The sequence below is a fragment of the Ruditapes philippinarum genome, unplaced genomic scaffold (assembly GCF_026571515.1).
Source record: "Ruditapes philippinarum isolate M1 unplaced genomic scaffold, ASM2657151v2 ctg1318_1_1_1_1, whole genome shotgun sequence".
NCBI lineage: Eukaryota > Metazoa > Mollusca > Bivalvia > Venerida > Veneridae > Ruditapes > Ruditapes philippinarum.
In genome coordinates this window covers 182,506-206,133 of record NW_026859435.1, presented here as the reverse complement: position 1 = coordinate 206,133, position 23,628 = coordinate 182,506, and the positions used below count along the sequence as shown (strand labels likewise).

At 29.8% G+C, this 23,628-nt stretch overlaps 1 protein-coding gene across 3 annotated transcripts in view; it reads right to left on the bottom strand.

The window, feature by feature from the left end:
• Positions 1 to 65: 65 nt before the first annotated feature.
• Positions 66 to 23,628, bottom strand: part of LOC132756513 (protein lin-28 homolog) — a 33,568-nt gene continuing 10,005 nt past the window's right edge. Inside the window, exons 1-4 of one of the 3 annotated variants that reach the window (XM_060747603.1) lie at positions 19,898 to 20,220; positions 9,751 to 9,851; positions 2,124 to 2,296; positions 66 to 1,484 (exon numbers count right to left, since the gene is read on the bottom strand). In XM_060747603.1, the coding sequence (XP_060603586.1) occupies positions 1,268 to 1,484; positions 2,124 to 2,296; positions 9,751 to 9,851; positions 19,898 to 19,910 (504 nt within the window). In that variant the 5' untranslated portion in view covers positions 19,911 to 20,220 and the 3' untranslated portion in view covers positions 66 to 1,267. Of the gene's footprint in view, positions 1,485 to 2,123; positions 2,297 to 9,750; positions 9,852 to 14,686; positions 14,952 to 19,897; positions 20,221 to 23,628 lie in introns of those variants that run through there. The other 2 variants (XM_060747602.1, XM_060747604.1) reach the window with 2 other exon arrangements.

Genomic DNA, 23,628 nt, shown 5'->3' with positions numbered 1-23,628 from the left:
AATGTGAATTTGAACAAGTAGCATTTTAATTGTTTCCCCAATAACAAATTTGTAGTTTTAACTTTATACAATCTTAACAAATAATTGTATTTATGACGCTCATTTTATACAACAAAACCTTACAGATAAGAGTCAAAAAGTATAATTCATATGGACAAAATAATGAACAAATGTGCGTAGTAAAATCAAACATAACAAATGAAGCAAAAGCATAAGCGAAATACACAAGTATTCATCATTGCACCATCTTCATCAAAGCAACAAATATGCTCGATCTGGCAATGCAATAATTATACATAATTGATTTTAAAAAAGTTAAATCATAATAAAATTAGATTAAAAACCTTCATACGTATTTTTGTAACGTCTTACCTAACATGCGAAAATTTATATATCTGTTTTTATGGCATTTCTTCGCTTTTTATGACCCTGATACAAAAGATTTAAAAACAGCTGACTGTAGTTGAAATTAATCACTGTCAACATACAACGGCCTTTGACGTCATACATGCGTTCTACATTACATCAGATGCATCGCTTATTTTGTATAATTAACCCAATAAAACATTATATAACCATGTTTTTATTTCGGTATTAAAATATGTCTAACATTAATTGTGTTTTTGTTGTATTTTTACCAATGAAATAAAAATAAATTACAATTGCCTTATTACACTCAATCTTGTGTCGAAAATCTAACCCTCCTAAGAAGACGCTATATTAAAGGAAATTATAAATTGTCAGTACCTATCATACATTCCCTTATAAATTGTATCGGAATTACCGTTTTAATACAGCCTTTAATAAATGGTTGTACTAACAACAAGTTAACAATAAAAACAAAATCATATCGTCAAAGTATATTTTGTTTTCTTTAAGGTATAAAAAGGGTTTACTTTTATCAACTTAAAAATAGAACAGAAACAATACGCACCTCAAACAAATGATTTTAAAATAATTTTACAAAATTGTACTTATAAAAGAATCACAAAGTATTTCTAACGTATTTTACACCATAAAAAGCAATTATATAACGTGTATACTAAAAAACAAAGCAGAAAAATACTCCAGCAATTAAGAACACTGTTTGTAACAAAATTCAAACCGGTTTTATAAACCATATTCGAATTTATTTAGTAATGTCTTCAAATCCACTTGTTCCGGTGCTGTTAATCTACCATAAACAACAAAATAAACTATTTGTTCTAATCAAACTGACTAATAATTGTAGTTTCTAATAGAATCATAGTTAAGTTAGAGGTAGTTTCTAAGCATAACCCGAGGCTCCCATCCCTCCAGAGAAATCAGCACCATTCAAGCTGCTCCCGCTCCCTTTTCGTGACCCCTTCTGTTCGTTTGGATCCTTTAAAGGACAATCAGCTATCAGATGCTCCGTGGATTTACAATTGTGACATCTCTTTGGTAAAGGTCCATAAGGACATTTAGCAGCTATATGGTTTCCAAAGTCACCACAGTTGTAACACCTTCAACAGATATATAACCTTACATCATTGAAACACAGTGATAACAGCAAGTTGTTTAATAATAATTGTAATTAAGATGAGCTTAGCATACTTTATTGCTCGAATATGTCCTATATTAATAAACATATATGCTGCAGATAACTCAGATAAAGTTTTATTAGCGACCATAAAAAAATTAAAGCATTGTTTTTGCAGATAAAATTACAGCATTCAATGCAAATCTAAAGAAAGTAATACCTACATACACATAGTGCTAATATTTGACCAGATGCACGTGCGGTAAGAAATTATGAGAAGGCCTGATTATATATGTTAAGTTTGAATATTTTTACAGTTGAAAGATATTTTTATACAAGATTATGGATGCAAACACACCATATCTGAGTTTCAAAATCTAGAAAATGCAAAGGTTGACACAAAAAGTGTTGAATGTACTACTTTCTTCATCATTTTTCTATTCAGAAGGAATATAAGCTAATTGTGCGTTATTCAACAAATTCTGTAACTTACGTAGAGAGTAAGTACACTAAGCTAGGATAATGCATGTGGACGATTTCTAAATTCTTGAAAATATAACATAATGTTTAAAGCGTGGTGCTGTTATTAACGAAGCATAATTACTTCAGGTTTATACTTTACCTTATCTTTCTAAATTTCTTTCTGGACATTGGTCTTCTGTCAGATCCTCTGCATTCCACACCAGATGGTCCCGACACGTACGTTGCCTCCACACCTTTATCCGACGGCACATTTTCAAATTCAACTTCTTCACCATCAGCCAAACTTCTAAAACCTGCCTTATGTATTACTGACTGAAAGCATAATAAAAATATTGTCTATTCCAGTACAAAAATTCACCTTATACACTAATTTGTGCCGTGATGTTCAACAAATTATTTCAGACTGAATCTACCCATCCGACCAATGCCCAATATCAGCCGAAATTCAGTCAGGAACCTATTTTGTAATTTCCCTTAAAATAACACAGTTCGGTTAGTGTTAATTTCATTTCATATTTAGAACAATTGATGAAAATATTCTATTCCATAAAATTGTCAATTAAAGCATTGCTAAATATTTGAAAAAAAAATATATATATCTATATTTATAACAAGGACCGACGTCATTTTAGAAAAGATGTGCCTTACATTATTCTTACAATGATATCTTTAAAATAAGACATATCTGTGTGCTTTGTGAGTAAAGTTAAAAAAACTATTTGATATAAAGAAAACTTATTCATTGTCACCAAATTTACTTTCTATATTCAGCGACAAAGTTAACACAAACGCAATACATTTACTGGGAAATTGCTTTTTTCCTAGAGAATAAGATTAGGGCTAATTCGGTGTGAGAGTTGGCCTAGAAGAAACGACATGGGGTCAGTTCGTGTCCAGTTAAACATATCACTGTGAATATTGATTGTATAGTGGAGAAAATAATTTCTTACTTTCTTGCCACTGGCGATCGATGAAGAGCAGCTATGTTTGACCAAAATTGTGAGATGTCGAATTACAGAATGACAATTTATATACAAGCGATGTCTTCTTGTATAAAACTAAATGTTTGCTTAACATTTTAATATAACTTTATAAAATTATTATAAATGCATCATTCAATATCTTTACACATTTATGGGTCGCTACTTTTCCTTTTTTTCTTGTTCTTATTTTAAAATTTAGCAAAAACAACATTTTAAGTAACGTTCAATTGTCAACTCGAATGTAGAATTTGTATTTTGAGATGAAAATTTATGCAACACATACTTATCATTGTGTACGTAAAATATGTATACAATTGTTCAAGAATCAAAAGATTTATTTACATTTGTTAAACAAGGATTGTGGCATTGTCGAAACAGATTGATCAGGTCTAACAATGTTCCCTTTTCTTGTCACCCAGAATTATAACACAATAACTGAGATGAAAGCGTATGTGGTCAGGTAGGCAATATTGTTAATAGACAAATCATTTCATTGCTATGGTTACGGTGTCTTGTAACTTCCACACAGACTTGTCATTAAAGTGGTATATCAAAGTACTAAAATATTTTTACAGCAGATCTTTGGCCACATTCGTCATAATAATCTAATTTAATCTTTGAAAACTCAGATCTCTAAAGCGCAGCACTGAAGTAATTGGTTTCTTTTTTCTTCTCTCAAAGGTATTGTCAAAGTTTCATTCAAAGAGAAGAGGATGGGCACCTTTAACATTATCATTCCCGTTCTATCACTTAACCTTTGCATCACAAATGCTTACTCACCATTTGAATTAAATATCATAGGTAATAAAATTCGCTTTACAACATACATATCTCGGTATTCTGATTCTATCAACATTCGAATAGGAGCAAATGTCATAATTCTAGTATCAATTGGGCACATCCGTATCTTGATGGAAAATAGAAGTCAATAAAGTCCAGTTTGTAGCAGACGGATCAATGGAGAATTGGGAGAGAGCGGTCATTTGATAGAAATAACGGCGTTATAAATTGCCAGCAAACGACGTCTGTAATTCCCAAGGAAATGTACATTGCATGAATTATGAGCACAATCTCCCTTCTAGAGATCTCATCATTGTATAATACCGCTTGTTTTCTAGTAATATAATAAGTTTTCTGACAAATATCAAAATATATGAATAATAAAATAAAAAATTGTAAAAATATGCGACGTGGTTTGTTACCTAATACGTGGTATTTTGAATTGAATAGGAAATAGTGTTTTGCCAAGTCAAAACTTTGTATGATGCTGTCGAGGCAGTATGTAATGTTTGCGGTATATAAAAACAAGAATGCACTCATTGAACTGTCTGACAATTATCGTGCCGAGTGCTGCTTACGTACAAAACAAGTTTTGAAATTTTTTTAATGTTGTTTGATGTTTGTCTTTAAGTTATTCTGATGCTCTGCAAAAATACGTGAAGGTTTCCCACTGAATATGTTTAATTTGAATAAAATAATGAATAGACTTTTTATGGGAAGCTGCATTCCCTATTACAAGTCAAGTCAAGTTGGTTTTTCTTTAAAGAAACTGCCAGTGTTTTAATGACACTATATATTCATATTGTGACCACCTACAGTGTGTCGAGTTCAAAACATAACACTTCTTTAAAGGAAATAGAAACATGTTTATTTCATACATACAAAGAGACTCATACATACAAAGAGACTGTGTAGCAATTATTAATATTTTTAAAAATCAGATTTGAGCATTGTATATCTTTAATTATGATGATTGTACGAAGTGATGGCTTGCAAATGTCGAATTACTCACAAGCACATAGTTCTTATTCATAATGTATTCTCCTTACACATGCAAAAAAAAGATAACGAACATTGTTGCAGATGATTCAGTTAGAAGGAGAAGCATATTCATAATTCAATGAAGTATAAATAACCTTATTTCAAATGTCTGTTTTACACCATCCAACAGTCATTAAATGAATTATTGTGGTTTTTGCGAAGGTTTATAGAAACTTTATTTTTGAGAGGTTTTGAGCGCATTGCTCGTTCATAAAAGAGGATAAGTTTAAGGTCAAACCGCAAGTTGAAATGTGGTTAAAGTACCTGAATCACATCAACACTCTCTTCTCATAATTTATGAATGAGGCTCATATTTAACCACATGAAATTGTAACTAAATTTTACCAATATTAAATTATGATAAAGAGCTCTTTCCGGCAGAAATGTAAATATAAAATAAAATTTGGTACCTTCATCAATTAATTTCTATAAAGGACATGTTATTATTAACTTCAATCGAACATGTGGAAAAAAGAACAAATAGTATACATCATGTTACTATATAGAGATCATGTTTAACATCTTGCAAGCACGACATGAAAGGTGTATTCTTGTCCACACTGGACTCTGAACATTTAGACACCATTTTTCATCCGGCTAACAAGACAAAGGGTTGTAAATATCACTTTCGTTTAAGGATTTTTGCAATAAAAAATCAAGTCCCAAACATGTCGTAAATTGCACGTTACAAGCATCTGTGGACCCACATGAACGTTGATTTATGGCGGAAAAATAACCGGAAGTTGTCTTGCATGTCAAACTGGACGTCTCAAAAGAATAAATATCAATTAATCCGGGTCGCTTAGGCTAAGGCATCAATTTAAATTGTAATTAATGGCAATAAATCTTGCATAAAGTGGAGCCTTAACCATACATTTTGGATTCTTAATTGACCACGTGCTGGTGAAGACAAATAGAACTGTGACTGACCAGTATTCAAGCTTTTCACTTTCAACGGTCCAAGGATTGATAAATGTTACAAGCATGACCATATTGTTATTCGCTACTTTAACAATTTAACAGTTTGGCCTTTGTCAAGAGAATGATCTTCAATAAATAAGTCAATGTTTCATGACAAATGTAGTCACAAAGATATGTACATGTATAAACGCTTCACGTTGTATTTAAATATGAAACCACAACATTCAGTTTTGTAGTCAAAAAATGCGCAATTTACAAAATTTCCTGAAGTTTACATGCAATTCACTCATGTGCAATTTGACGTCAATACTACTTTTCTATTGGTTATTTTTAAGATTTTTTTTAATTTATCGGTTAATTAGAATTAAAATATATTTCTAAACATAAATATGCCCTTATATTTGTATATACTCGGTTCAAGGCTTCTGTGATGTAATAAATTTTGTTCTTCAAATGTCCTGTTCATCGTTAATGCAAAGTATTCAAAGCAACTGTACTGAGAGAGGCTTTTGTAATTTATTTATACCGACACTACAATTCGTCAGAGAATAAGAGCTATACAATGGTCATCTTAGAAATCGTTTGTTTGCGTTTCTTGGACGAGAGGGAACGTTGTTAATTACAAGGCCCTGTCCAAATGTTTGACAGTCCTGATTAGATGTTTTAACTGGACAATGGACACTTAAAACAACGAAGATATTTTACAAAAGACGCATGTAAAACATGTTATCTTCGCTAAGAATATAAAGATCGTTATGGCGTTTTTGTGTTGCTGTATCTTAATTACAGACATTGGCTCAAGAGAATTTGCATCTCAAAATAAGCATCTTTTAGTTATGCTGTGAACAAAAATGCATTCTGGGCACGACATGTGTTTCCTTGACAACTGTCAGAACATTGCATTGGTCAATAAGATAGAGTATCCAGTGGCTATTGTTGGTATATTTGTTAGACAGTTGGTCACACGTCTAGAACCATTACAAATCAAAAACAGAAAAGAGAGAACAGATGCCGCGTAATTTGGACTTTAATAGATACAACCTGATACAAAAAGCAATTATGTTTGATGTCAAAACAGCTGCAGATTTGCGGTTTCCCTGTACAAAATTGCACCACCGTGTCAAGTGAACATCTAATAATTTCAGAATTTCATTAATAAATGCATTTGCTTTATTAGATCTGCAGGGTGCCATGAGGAAGATAGAGTGAAGGAAACGCCTTCATAAATGATGCTCTGAATCCAAAATAGTATTAACATAATTTAACAGATACAAAAATAATGTGCTACATGCATTTCAAAATATTTGAATTTTGTAAGTGCCAGGACGTGCCCTTACAGTTATCTATCGCTAAAAAGAAGTCTTTCATATTGACAATATTCTTATTTTCCCTGTATACTTACCATGTAAGGTCAACGTTTATGTTTGTCAGTATTCCATTTATTTTTTAACCTTTTAATGTATGTATTCTGTCTTCCTTTTACATTATGAAACTTCCATTCAAAGTTTAGTTATTAAATGTAAGAATACCAAATTAGAGCTACCACTAGTATAGGGTCAGATTGCAAGCTGATTTAGCTCTTTACCGGTGGCAAAGGTTAATCACTTTCGGTTTCAGAAGGTTAAGGGTTACTATGTTCGGCATAAATCTATGTTAAATGTTAATTTTCATTAAGATAAACTAGTACTTAATGAAAATAATAATGCAATATTTCTAAAATTATATTAAAATTGTTCTTATTTCTAAACAGTAAAATAATTAATTAAATTTAACACCAAATAATGAAGGTTTCAAAAATTAATAAAGTTTAACTTTCAACCAAAACATATGCATATGTATAATCGTTTCAATTGCTTTTAGTTTCAAACCGGTGCTAGAGAGGGGGTTAGAGACGCTGCATGTCATCACTTTACCTCATAAACAGACCCGAACAAAACGAGTTGCCAGTCAAAATGAGTCTGCAATTGTTATGTGATTGCTTTCATTGTTTCTGAGGTATCTCCTCTTTTCCAGATTTTCAAAAAACTAAGATTAAGTAACTAACAGTTTATAACCTGGCAAAGATATGTACTGTATACAAGAATTATAAGAAGTAAAGACCAGGTTTCAATTTGATCACACATACGCGGGAGCATGATGCTATTGTACATTTTAGTGATCTAAATATTACATAATGTTTCATAATTTATTCAGTATTTTTAGAGTTATTGCCCTTGACTTAGTAAAAATTTGCAATTCTCAACTTGAAAGAAATGAAAGAAAAAATGAAAGAAAACTGATCTATTAATTTATATATTTCACATTATTTACATATAAAAATAAGAATTTTAAAAGGACAATTAAAATGCTTTAAATGTGTATCGCGTAAGTAAGACGATGTTTTTGTTAATTTTTATTTTATTCTTGTTTAGCTTATACTTTAATTTTCTTCTTGTTCACAAGCAAACACATAAGACTTGCAGTAACACTGATATATAGTTAAACTGCATTTCCAGTAACATATAAAATGATTCATACACGCTATTCTTGAAAATTGACATAAAAACGTTTGAACGTGAGAGAAGTATTCTACATGTGCGAAATTCCTCACACATCATGTAGTTTTTAGTGAATGATTAAACAACATTTTTGCGGTTAAGCTTTGCATATTTGTTTGCGGCAACGTGTGTAAGTTTTTAGGTTAATGGTATAAATTGCGCTGCCTCACACTTGAGTGAACGCTTACATTTTTGTGTAAATTTAAACATAAGCAAGTCCAAGTGCGAGTGTCATAAACCTCATATGACTTTTAATAAAGCCTTTTTTCGACCTATTTTCATTTACACTTTGATATGATTTCAAAATGCACTACTGGTTGCAATGCCTCATCTGTACTGCGCCTTAACACCAAAATATTTGGAAATGAAATAAATATTCTCTTTTTCTGAAAACACCAAAATTACTTCAATAAAATAAGCCTTACTTTAAAATTATTAGGCAGCACAGGGTTATTTTTTTATTATTTTTTTTGACAATTTAACCTATAGGAATTGAATTCTCTTCCTTTGTTAAAAAGGTATTATCCCTTCATTTCCCTACAAAATAAACGAAAAACTATAATTAAGAATAATATATATTAATATAATAATATATATATATTGATTTAATAAAGAGGAAAACAACATATTTCATTATTTTTAGCAAATTCAGTTGGTAAGTCAAGAATTTAAACGAATACCTTTTGTTGGCAAATTACGATACTGCGTTATTTGTAATTGACCACGTGCAACATTTATGCTGTTATAAAAAAAGTAAAAAACGTTTTCTTCATAGGCTTATCATTTATACTGCGTTGTTTTGTGTATACGTGTAAAGACCACATATGAAAGAACTGATACCAAAGGGTGTTTGTTACTCGTAGGAGTAAATGAGTAACTCATTTTAGTGAGTAATATATATTTCAGGGAGTGGGCATTCTAAGCTGAATTGTTGAAGCATTATATGTAGCTGTTCCTTTGGGTTTTTAAGTACTTTTAATACCTATGTTACTAAGCTAAGCTTCGCATTAAATTGTCACTACATTCTGGGGATGTAAATAAACCGTCGAAGTATATGGTGTTGTTTTAAATATTACAAATTATCATACTGCATGTCTTTCAAAAACTAGAACATAGTATGCAACAACCTAAAATAAATGAATTACGTCCATGACGCTGTAATGGACGCTGTAAATTTGCATTATTTTTTCCAACAAAAAATTATATTTCTTACGGTGGAAATATTAATGCAAAATATGCCAATGCTTATAGAAGGTCCGTGGTCCGATAGATCATTAAGCTGCAAATTTCACACATGACATTTACAATAACGGCATGACTTGAAACCAAACCAAAAATTGTCTTACAATTTATGAGTATAAAAGAACATTTAAGAACACCAAAGAGGCAAAACTGAAAATGATGAAGACATTTTGCTTCATGGACCGATGGTGTCAGCTCCCCGTCATGCCCGCCTACTCTTAAATTAAAATTGTAAAAAAAATAAAGCTGATTTTGTGCTTACCTGATGAACGAATACGTCTTGTCCGCCATCATCAGGTGTTATAAATCCCCACCCTTTGGCAACATTGAACCATTTACATTTTCCTCGCCGCCGGCCTCCACCTACAAAAAACAAACATTATATTTGGAAAATAATTCTTCCATATACAAAATAAATATTATCTAATTGGTGTTTTAGCAAAATAATTGGTAAATTTTAAAATATCCTTTATGGAATTATTGACGAAACTAGTGCAGTATCACTCGCAATTTAATACTTAAAATTTCGTTGCATTAAACGTTAACTTTAGTCACCTCAGACATCAAACTTGTCTCTTATTTCTAAAACTCGACGGACATTATACTCGTAGGAATTAAGCTATATTGATAATAATAATAATAATAATAATAATAATAATAATAATAATAATAATAATAATAACAACAACAACAACAGAAATAATACAAATCTTGAAATCAAGGTCAATGATACTGGAAATGAGATAGGTAAAGTATTATTGAGGAACAATAAGCTGTTAAAATAGAAAAAAAAAGAAAACTTCAAAGAAAAAATAGATATAGATACTAATAGTACAGTAATTGGAAAGAAACCAAGAATAGAAAGAGATACAGAAAAACATCTATCAGTATTTATTTAAATGATGATAAAATTGTATGGGAACAAACTCAATTCACATTTACCTATAAAATAGTATTACTAAAAGTAATTAAAATTTAAACATCATTATGATGTTATGTATTTCATGGTGAAAATAATTACATGTATGTATATTTAATTTCAAATGATTTTATTTTATAAATTAAATGTATTTAGCGGCCTACCAGAAGATAGAATAAAAACATCGAGAAATATTTGAAGTGAATATATATTAACAACTTTAAGAGCTATATTATCACAATGTAATATTCCAAAAACTACTAGTAATTTAAAAAAAATCTCAATCTTTCCATCATTACAGTATTATAACAAATGCATCGCTATAACATTTATTTTTTAAACAAAACTCTACGTTTCCTTAATGTGAACTATAAACAATTAGCCAATAGGTACAAATTAATTATTTAAACAAAGTTGAATTGAAATGCTTATAAATCTTTCGAAAATAAAAGGAAAAAGTTAACGATGACAATTTTGGCAGAAATAAATCAAAAGTTTATAAAGCTGAAGAAGAGAAAACACATCAGGTATTTCAGATATCTTGATAAGTTCTCGTTTGGGAACACCTGCGCGTTCACTAACAACTCGTCGAGGCATCAACGTCCATTATATGCACATTAATTAATACTGATTCAGTACCTGATATTCCTAGATCCGCTACTATTATTGGTTTATACACTGATTGTTTTCTACCATAATGTTGATTTTTATTAGAATTTAAGCCTTTATCAATCAAATTCTCTTTTCCGCTTGGCTTTATTATAATCATAGATTAGATCTTATACTTTGAATGGGATGGTTGGCTTCATTTGGAAAGTATCGATGAAATTGATATCAAAGATAAAACTGTATCAGTATGTAACTTAATATTTTATTTTGAGACACAGAATTTTAATTGCTATTTTGAAACACAGAATTTTAATTGCTATATATGAGATTCATGATGCCTTAGTCTAATTTATACGTGAAAATGCTACAATAATAATTGATATTCGAATTAAATATTGCTTTGTAAATTCATTAAGTAACAAACAAACAAAAGAAGAAATTGGGAATATAAATATCAAGAAATATTTTTATTTATGACATATTCTAGCTTATGTTGCGATAATTTGAAGCTTGACCTTCTTGTACTTGAGGTGTATATAAACCTGTTCGGCCGATGTAAAAGTATACTACTCCAATGTAACATAGACATTTTATACAACAACCTAACATTTATCGTATTTATATAGTAACTAAAGTGACTCTTTTATGTTATAAAATGTTTATTTTAGCAACTGTGCTGTCTCAGAATATATATTGACAGAAATTGACGAATCAAAACGTTTCTCAAAATGATAGTCAATACATATTGTATTTTTCAAACAAGATGTTGACTTATGGTGTTTTTATTTTATTTCTTTAACTTCTTATCAATTAAAAAAACTATTGCAGTTCATAGCATATAATGATTAATATGTACAACTCTTGTGCACAAGTATTGCTTTACAGTTTTTTTCTAAATATTTCGTTAAAACAGTCAATCTTCTTAAGTAAAATAAAATTAATATATTTAATATAATGTTTTAAATATCCCGACACTAATGAATAATAATTGACTGTATATTAGGCTATCAAAATCAGTAATATTTGAAAACGATATCACTGGCAATATGTAGATAAATATGTTTTCGATACGTTTTTATATGTACGATATTTAAACACGTAATTAAGTAACCGGTGTCTAACCTGGCAGCCGTCACGAATAACGCTTTAAGTTGTTGTACTCTATAATTTCTGTTTTAAATGATACCTAACACCATCGGTAGGTGGATGAAAATGTTAATTTTTTGCGTCACACGAAAACACTTAGAAAGTCATACTACAATCATTACATGTAAAGGCAGCAGTGTTATTTACGTGAGCAATCATGATTGTAGATAGAACAGAATCAGGTCATAGTTTTATATATGTTATATCAAATTGTGCCATTGATGCATAAAATGAACTAAGATTACAGAGTTTGATTGGATGTGTTTACTAAGTTTGTTTCTGAAACAGACCTCGTTATAAAATCTGTGTGAAAAAGAGTAAAATATTTGAACCATTAAGTAAATATCATACATTATTTTTATGGAAACATATATGTATATAATTATTCACTATTTGAATCATTGAGTAAAAATAATACAACATAATCAAAACATTCCAACAATTGTACTTTTTAGTTGAACTATCAACAGGACGCTAAAAATAACAAATGTTTTCATAAAAACCTTTCCAATTTCATATTTTTGACCAATAAGTAAAAATAGCAACAACTGTTTAAATTTAACATTTATGTTTTAACTTTTTACATATTTACAATATGTTATTCTTGTTTTTTAACTGTTGTCTTTTTCGAACATACACTCATACAAGATAAATAAATTGTAGTTTTTGTTGTTCATGTGAATCATAGATATGTAGTCAACTGTATTGTTTGCTACATTCTCATAATATAAAAATATCATCAAGAAACAAGAAGAGGTTTTTTTGCAATAATTCAAAATTAAACGTTTAAAATATTTTCACCTCGTGATAAAATAACACTCGAAGAAACTGTCATTACTAATACTATTATTTATTTATTCTTAACTTATATATTTCAGATAATATTTCAGACGATGAGTTTTTATAAATTTACTTTGAATAAATTCGATATACATTTCAAGTTTTACAAAAAGATATTAAAACAAATAATTCATTTAATGCTATTAATCAATTCATTTAAATCTCAGGATTTCAGTGTACTATATAAAATCATTTTCTTTAAACTCCTGTTCAATGTTCAAAAGCAATACTGAATAATATATTTTTAATTTTAGACTTCATTTGCTATATGATACCCCCTGATTCATTTAGTCCTACCGCCTTCTGATAAAAATGAAATCTTGACTCAACAATTGTTCAAACACATCAATGAGTAAAGTCAAAAGAAAACTTTGATTAGATGTGAAATGAAACTAATTCTTCACCTGTGACTTTTCTGAATTGAAAGGACTTTTTTGTTACTAGTAATGTCTTGTCAATATATAATTAAGGAAGAAAAGTATTGAAAATAATCGTTGTGAAACTTAACACCTTCCAAAGCTGCAAGAGGCTTTAGAAAAATACATTTCGTTCAAAAATGAACAAAATAAAACATCATTTCATTACGACAAAAACTCAGGCTTTCTCAGAGCTCACATTTAAAGTTACCATTTTTAATATGATTTGCCTAAATGTTTCTCTAAAGGTCGGAAATGAAATATTTTTTACAAAAGATGAAATTCAAAAGACATATTTATGATAATTAAATAAAATAATAATTACAATGTTTATAAATAGGTATTTCGTGAAAGTGCTTTCGTGCGCAAATATATATCTAAAAAAATCTGTACACAATTAGGATTAAAAAAACGTCTAAAAATCGGTTCATATATTTAGAGAAATACAATTTGTGTCTATCAAGATAAGTTAATAGACGTTACCATGGTAACTGGAAGGAATTATCCAGGGTTGAAGTATACCAATTGTTTCTGAAACCATTATTTCTTAGTCACACAAACATACACACTTTACTTTCATGTAAAAAACATTTAAAAACTTCCTGTCACATTAGGCACACATTGCACAAAACATTACTTTAAAAGATAGAACTTATTTTTTTCTAATAACAATATGAAAAATTATTTTTTCTACCAATCTTATCTATCTTTAAAGAAAACCAATGGTCAAAACTTCAGGACTTTTCCATGATACGCCGATATTCCAAGGAAGATGACGTCATGAATTGATAAAGATAGAAGGAGGGTCTTGGACACCACAGATCAATATTCCAATATCTTCTTTCCCAGGCTGGGAAATTACAGAAACATCTCGTCAACATAATAAATGCAGACGTCTATAATGCAGACGTCTCTAAGTAATCGTGTTAAATATTCGAAAGAATATGTTCTCCTTTTTTTCTTGATATAAAAAATAACTTTGAATTCAGACTGCTATAAAATGACATTGTGATATAAAGTACCATTTCAACACAAATGACAATAATAATATTTTCGCACAACTTGCACTCGACATTAAAAACAGACAACAACAACATTGCTACCAATCTACAAAAGGTTACATTTTACAAAAACTGAGTAGATCCCTTTTCTTTTGATATATTTTTCTACAAATATGGATCAAATACATTGACTGTTTGTAAATTCATAAATATATACAAAGGTAGCAATCTCATAAATAACTAATTAAATTTAAAAACCTAGAATACCATTTTGTGGATGAGGATTGTACTGTTTGATGGGCTTAATATGAGTTGATTCCAACTGTGCCGTCAATATTCCTAGTCCGTTCATGTCATTGATGAAGACTGAACTTACAACCGGTTGATGGTAGATGTTGCTGTAGTCATACGAGTTGACCACTGGCTGATGATACCCGCTTGATTGGTCTAACACCGACATAAGCTGCATATGGTCTGTTTACAGCTTTAAACTAATTTCACAAAATATTCAAAACCTGTTTCTTTTACTTACTTTAACTTATTCAAATGTCATACATACACATCCAAAAAAACAACAATGTTAAATATTGCTTTTCACAAAATATTGACACGTTCTTAAAGAATGTTATAAATCTTGTCACTGCGTGCTTGTACTTTTCCTTACGAATTCGGTTAAAGTCTTCGTTAACTAATGACACTCAAATAAACTAACTTACAAGACATAAACAAACAAAGTAAACTCTTGTATTTTTTATGTCACAAACATCAATTAAATCCGTTACATTTTACATCCATTTAATTTGTAGTAAATTAATGAATAAAAGGTTAAAATAATTACAAAAATTGCATAAAAGTCAACGTAGTTTAATTTCCGTAATTTTATGAAAGTCAATGAACACTTTCAAATGACTATATAACATGGTCACTGTAAATGGTCAATGAAATTATTGATGCTGAAACTCTAGGTTACAGCGGGGCATTGTCGGGTCAGTGGTTCTAGACAGAAGCAGGACAAGTCAACCCGAGGTCATGAACTGACCAGTGTGACCCCGTCTTTACACTGTAATACATTACCTCATGAAAAGGATGCATTTTTGCATGGGGTCAGGTAAGGAAATTTCTTGAGGGAAATAAGGGAAAGGATTCATAGCTATTCATCTATAAATTGATTTTGAAGTGGGCCATTTACTGGACGTATGAAAGGTCAGCAATAACGTAATAAGTTAACGCTTGAAGTTAAAACATCAAACAAATCTTAATCTTTTATCCAACACATTCACATCAAACTGACCAAATATCTCACTAACTTAATGTCATTTAAGTGATTAAAAATACTTCTTTTAAGCTTACAGTTATATTCCTTTTTTAACAAAATCATTACAAAACAGAAAAAAAAAACATCGTTAACATTTCTCTGCTTTACATCGGAAATAATGTAACTAACATATAAATATATTCACATAATTATTAGTTCCATTATTGATCGTCTCGCTCCGTAAGAGAAAGGCGTGCAATCTAGAACTAAATTATGAAAAACATATTTTACGAAACAGTAAAAGGTTTGATAGAAAATGACACCAAAAAGTTCCTATTGCAAAAAAAACTATTTTGACACTTGAAAAACTGAAATTCAAACCATGAACGGTGGCCTAAACCCGTTAAAGCAGCGGTTCATTTTCTCCGACCTAACAAAGGCATCAAGAAATTTTCTATGGAGACCAGGGGTCATTGGCTTGATATCAGCAAACACATGGGGGACAAAATACCCAAGTATTGATTTTGTATGGCTCTTTTTTCAAACCATTACAATGGTCACAAAATTTGTCCATTTTCAGTTTTCAGAGTGTTTTGAAATTTAAAATGATTTTGGCCTCAGAAAATAAGGATTTTAATATATGAAATAGGATTTTCTAACATATGCAAGGTAAAGTTTACAAGATAAAATATAAATTTTCCAAAGCATACCTTTTTGTAGTAATAGTTTATATAACTGCCTTTGTATTTTAATGCTTTTTAATATGCTTAAAGGAAAGGATATACTACATTAACTTTATAAATCAAAACAAAAAGGGTTAATTGAAATCAAGTACATTGGTAAACAAAGAAAGATGTTTTTCTTCAAAATAATGTTTGGACAACTTAATTCCATTTTTAAAACATACACATCAAAAGGGCTTTTAAAAAAATTCTCATTGTATCAGAATGATTCTATAACTCTGATAATATTTGCTTTCATATACAATTTTATAAATAATCAAATTAAGGCTAACAAAAATACATTTCACATGTATTACAATATTTACATGATAAAACCATATGAAAATGATGAAAATACTACAAAAAGCATATCTATCTAAAACTCATTTAATGTAACATTTTATAGAACAATAACTGAAAGCGTTTGTGTGTTTTTTTGTTGTTGTTTGTTTTTAATCAAATGTCATCTGTTCAAAATCATAGAATATTTTATTATATTTATTGTTTTATATTAGTGTTCATTGAATTTATCAAGTATGTTAAAAAAAACATATGCTATTCATATACTATCAAAATATTGGTGTATCCCTATATGAATGTTTGAAATTGTGTGAAATAATATCAATATTTCTGATATTATTTCTATTATTGACCATATTTTAAATCTCAACAAATTAGGATATTGAACATATTTCAAAATTTCTATATATAACATTAAAAATATACTTTTTAAAATTACACTTTAGACTCTCACTTATGGTTAAACAGTTCCATTTCCCAACTCACTTACTAACTAACTAACTACTATATCAAAAACATATGAGTTCTTATTTCCAAAGAATAATTATAATTGTTAAAATTGTTAAAACTGTTGAAAGAAAGCAAATAAATCATATAAAATAATTTATACTAAGGGAATTTTTCAAAATGGCTAAAACATAGAAGATCAAATCAATGATAATATAATTGGTTATATATTATATGATTCAGATTTCCTTCTTTCTTTGACATCTAGTTCCTTAATGTTAACAATAAAACCAAAGGAAGATAAAGATCATAAAAACAAGTAAAAACAAACATATTTTGTTGTCAAAATAGAGTCAGATGAAAGAAAACACACACTGAAAAACTAATAACAGATTAAACATGAAGAGAAAAAAGAACATTTCTTCATGTTAACAAGCTAAAGTAACACAGAACATTGAATATATAAACATAATTTATTAGTAGATGTATAGGTCATTTTATATTTCTTGTTCATGAGTCATAAAAATAGTACTTTTCTTTCCTGGTGTCCCCTTAAAGTACAGTAAGTCCAAAAAATATTAAAAGCTATTTATAAATAAAGAATGGAGTTAAATTGTAAACAGAAAATTGAATCATCAAATAAAATTAGACAAACAAATATTGTCAAAACTGGATGTTAAAAATATTGATATTATTTTTATTTCAATGTTGAATGAATCCTCTCCTCTATCACACTATTTAGTTATTTTAGATTACTGATATTTTATCTTTAAAAAGGGAAAAAGAAGAAAAGGGAAATGAAATGAAATGTTCAGTATTATAACATTTTTAGAATCACTCAAGTATTAGTCATTGAAATATTAATATTTAAACATTTTTAAATTTTTCTAAACAAAATTAAGCTAGTTAAGATGAAACAAATGTAAATATCAAAAAGACCATTTACTTCTTTAAAATTAAATAAAGTGTTAAAGTGTAAATATGTAGAAATCAGAAGAACGGAATTTTCTATGATATTTTTACTGTCATATTTGTTTACAGAATATCATGTTTCCCTCTTTATAAAAGCGGTATTTCAGCAACATAAATACTGACCATTCTACTTTATGATATACAGATTGGTTTCCCTGTTTAATTCAATGATATTATTATTGTAAGAATATTCATAATTTCAAACTAACATCTCTAGTAGGTCAACAATAGCACGCCATATTGGAATGTGTTGTTACAGAAAACAGAGCTAAAACTGTGTCCGTTATTCTTTTCAGCCAGTGGGCAGTATTGGTCACATGACGGGATATTCAGCCTCATGTATACAGAAATAATAAACACAATGTGGACACGAGACGAGAAATATGACAACATAATAGAACGAAAACTAACACGGTTCGAAAACATTGGAAGAAAACAAGAATCATGCTTTGCAGATCTATGCTACCGGATGCTTATCACAATGTTAAAATATCTCGATTCGTATCAAATATAAAAAGATATAAAAAGAAAGAAATGCATAGTGAATCATCAAATCCAAGAACAAAATATTTCATTCATAACAGACGTACGGAAGCCTAGAGTGATCCTGCGAGGCGACAGAAAGGGTGCTGGATGCCCGTAAAAGAAAAATCCATGCATTACACTTGAACATGGGCAATGCACCATACAGTCCGTCATCTTTGAAATTCCTTTGGAATTCATTAACATAAGTAGCAAAAGAGCTGATAGGGTTGGCTAACTCTTCAATACTGATATTTAATCGTTTTTTGTTATCTTTTTTGTTAAATTTGTGGTTAACTACATTTCATTTGTGAGTTGTGGTATAAATGGAAATGTTATTAAAAAAACTAGGTTTAATATTTTAACAAACTGGTAAAAAAATGGGAGAGTCAATACAAAGGTACCAGATGACATTGAAATCAAAACCCCAAAAATAACCTCAGCACTTAATCGTTTCCGGAAGCGTGTGAACGGGAAAATGGGGTCAAAATCCTTAAGAATTCCATTCTCAACTTAAACTAGGGCAGAGTAAATATAAAAATGCTTTTAAGCTTTAAACGAGGTTATCTTATGCAAACATTTGTGTAGGCGATATCTTAATATTTTTTTCTTTCATTAAAATTTTGTTTATGCAATTACTGTTTATTTGCAATTTTAAGTTTAAACCTAATTCATGTAAAACTTGTATTCGGTGAAACGAAAATATAGAAAAGTGCACACGATGTTTGAAATATAGGTCAGTAGAGTGGAATGTGTGAAATACATTTAATTATGAGGTCTGAATGATAAAAAGTGTATTAGAATTAACGGTCCGTTGCTTTGACCTAAACTACCTTTTTCCTGCATTAGACTGTCAGCAAATATTTGTTTAGGACAAGAATATTTAACAATTTTGACGTCTTCCATGAATGTTCTTGTATTGAAAGAGATGTTCATATTGAGTCAACAAAAATATGAACGTACTTAAGATTGCTTTATGATTTTAATACCTTCTCGCGTCTATATTGTGTCAATGTACGTTTAAATAATCAACGGTCAATTCATGGGATTTATTAAGATTTATCATACAATAAGAAGTTAAATATCATAAAAAAATTCCCACTAACACACAAATTCCATCAGATACAATATGTTAAGTAGCTAATTAACATTTTTAAAATCAATACGACGTTTAAACCTTAAACGATTAAATTTCATATTTTTCATTTTCACACAATAAAACATTGAATAAATTAATCTACTTAATATGAAAAAACGAACCTGTTTCTTGCATTCTTCATTCTGAACTAGTTGTATACAAATAAAAGTATTCCCCGCTTGCATTTATAATTTCGCAACAATTTACTAAGTAGGTCAATAAAAAAGATATGAGCACCTTTGGTCACTACCTGATATGCTTCTCAACAGGTAATAACCTTAAAGATGAACTGTGAACCTTCACTTCCGATTCACTGCCCCGGAAAATATCCATACACGGCCCTGGTAAAATATGTTGTTTTAGGATAATAAGCTACGTTGTATTCATAAAGGCAAAACACGCCCTCGCATAGAGCGGGTTACGCAAACGTCCAATGAAAAAAATCTTTATTGCGTAATAACCAATAGGGCAGAAAGCATAATGTTGGAAAAGAGGCCTGAATTAATTTAACATGTGTTAGTTCTCCTTATTCTAATTTGTGATATTTGTTAGCGAAATAAAAAGTTTAAATAAACAATACTGTGAACTTGTTGTTAATAGGGTTAAATTGCTGTGTGTCCGGGAAATGTTGTTGTGTTATTATTAAAAAAATGTTTTAATTGAAAAAGAATGTTTCTGCCTTTTAATAATACATACATACATACATACATGCATGCATGCATGCATGCATGCATACATACATACATACATACATACATACATACATACATACAAACATACTAATACATATTAAACAATAAAAGTGTGCATTTAAAATCAATATATTTCAATTAAACAAAGTCGGTTTACAAATGAGTTTCAATATGGGATGGAATTTTCAATAAAAATTAATCCATAATTTAGGTGTAATTTTATATTAACATACAAACATATATCAATTGAAAATTAATCACTTGAAACCGCTTCACATAGAAAATGTCACATTTATTTTTACAATTAAATTACTAATGACGGGATTTTTATTAATTCAAAATTCATGATGTACCCACTGTGTGCTGAACCTTTAAATAAGCTGCGTCACGACAAAACCAACATAATGTGTTTGCGACCAGCATGGATCCAGACCAGCCTGCGCATCCGCGCAGTCTGATCAGGATCCATGCTGTTCGCTTATAAACCCTATTACAAGTAACGAAACTGATAGCGAACAGCATGGATCCTGATCAGACTGCGCGGATGCGCAGGCTGGTCTGGAGCCATGCTGGTCGCAAACCCACTATGTTGGTTTTGTCATGACGCGGCTCAAATAAATTGCGGAAATATATTATAGAAAAATAACACATGTTAATTTGTTCACCAATATGTGTATTATCAAATGGTTGATGGTCTAAGAAGACAATAAAGCTATGACGTTTTTAACAATGGCGTTTGTGTTTTTCTTTATAATCTAATGTCTTGTATTTAAATTATTTCATGCAATCCTTTCAAAGTAACAGTTGTATGCTAAATTATATCATTTTTTGCTGAAAATGATAGCTTTCTATAAGCCCCTATTTTTTCATAACTAACATGTTATTCTGTATATTTGAAAATGTCCTTTTTGAAATCAAAATTCTAAATTTATAAACATTAAAGAGTCTTTAGATTGGCCTTATTAACAAATGGCATAATCAAGTCACTATTTTAGAATGTATTCAAAATGTGGAATTTTAGACACTTCACAAACATATATTAATCTTCAACATATATGATTACATTAATATAATTATTTATTCAAATCAGATCATTCCCTGGTGATGATATAGAATAAGTTAATATACGCATGATGCTACAATGTGGAAATGCAACATAAATATATTGTTAAAAAAACCCGTTAAAAACCAATGTATGTTCGGAAAGGAAACGTGTCGTGATATCTTTATTCTATATATAGCCACCATGTTCTTTGTAAATTACTTTAAATCTGGAAAAAGGTAAGATCTCTGGGGAAGAAACAATGGAAAAAATAAAATTACATGAAAATTGCAGGCCCGGTTGAATCTAATCTGTTTATGAGAGATAATGAAAAAGTGTTACATCCCTTATCCTTATGCCTCTAGCACCGGCCGGCTTAGGTATTCAATCTTGTATACTTTATATATAAAAGACAATATAACTTACGCTGCACTTTAATGACAAGATACATTATTATGTTATTCATGTTAAACAGTTTGTATTTCAAGCAAAATATATTGAGAATCAACTTATGTTAAGAAACGCATTCAAAAGATAACATTATGATGCTTTTGTAAATACTTTTGATGCCCATGGCCTATTCAATCAATTTCAATAAAACGCAAACAATTAAAAAAAATATATCATCTGCATCTATTTGTCTGTGATAGGTTTATAGAGCCGCATTTTGTAACTCAACTATCTTAGAACACACGGAACTTATTTACTGTTTTCTTGTTATCATAAAATAAGAAAGCTTTAAGCTTCATCTTAGTATTGTTATTGCAATATTTGCCTTTCGGGATCCTTGATTCTAATACTTTTAATATTGAAGATTAAATACTGCTTCAGCCGGTGCTAGGGGGCATGAGATTTGTTGCACCGTTCATTATCTCTCATGAATAGGCTCGATCAAAAGAAGACAATATTTTCCTCTATTATTTTTACCTTAACATTTTTGCTGGCATTACTCTCTGAGGAGCATATCCCCTTTATGTGTGTAATTCAATAGGCATAATAATAGATATAGCTCTATCAATAGAAATAATGTTTTCGGAAACATGGGGGAAAGAGAAGCTCTATGTTTCATTAGCCTATCAGCTATAATACAGGAACTGCGGTCTATTGATCTAGCATTCATGCATGGAACTAAGACATGCACCTCATTATCCCCGGGAGAGAAAGTGATAACAAGATAACCTTACTACTGTACAGCATCAAATATGATAAGAGAAGTATGGAAGAAGTACATACAATTGTTATTGAGCCTCAACTTCTAACGAACAAAAATATTTTTGAAAGGCTTATCATTTTTTCTCACTCATAACTGTCTCAAATTGGACTTATATCAATCGTTAGAGGGTCTTTTAAATAGATATTTCAATCATAAAAGCTTCTTTAGAAGCAAATATTCAACAAAATGTTATCTTTGTTGTTTTTCACGAGATGTGCCAGGAAACAAATGCGTCTGATCATGAATTTAATAATTGTCTATAAACACTTGTACCGCAACAGAAATGTTGCTGACCAAACATATAGGCGATTTCTTACACCTCATGCAACAATGGTTGCTGACAAAAATGAAGATAATTTGCAAAACTTCATATACAACATTGATCAAAATGAAAATAAAGGCAATGTAAACAGCAACTTCACTGGACAAAATAAACTGTAAACATATGATACAGGCCTCTAATCAATGCATAATCGTAAACTTACAAATCTACAGATAAAGACGATATCATGAATTTCATACAACCAACTTCATTGACAAATTTAAATTTACAAATCATCTATAGCTGACCAAAAATTAAACCTCATATACTGCCAAATGTACACAGAAACCCTTTTGCTGACCATATGAAGACACTGTAATAAAACTTATGCAATAGAGTAAAATAGAGAGAAACAGAATCCCAAGAAAGCCCAACACGGCAAATTTGTAAAATGTTGCAGGTTCGGTTTGATTGAGCCTGTTTATGGCATAAAACAAAACGTATTGCAGGAGAAAAAGGAAAAAGCTCTTACAACATCCATAAAACGTAACATGTAAATAATGAATACATTTAGCTTCTCCAAAAAAATGTTACCTTACAGAAAGACTTTTATGGACCAAAGATTAGGCAAGGCATTTACCCCT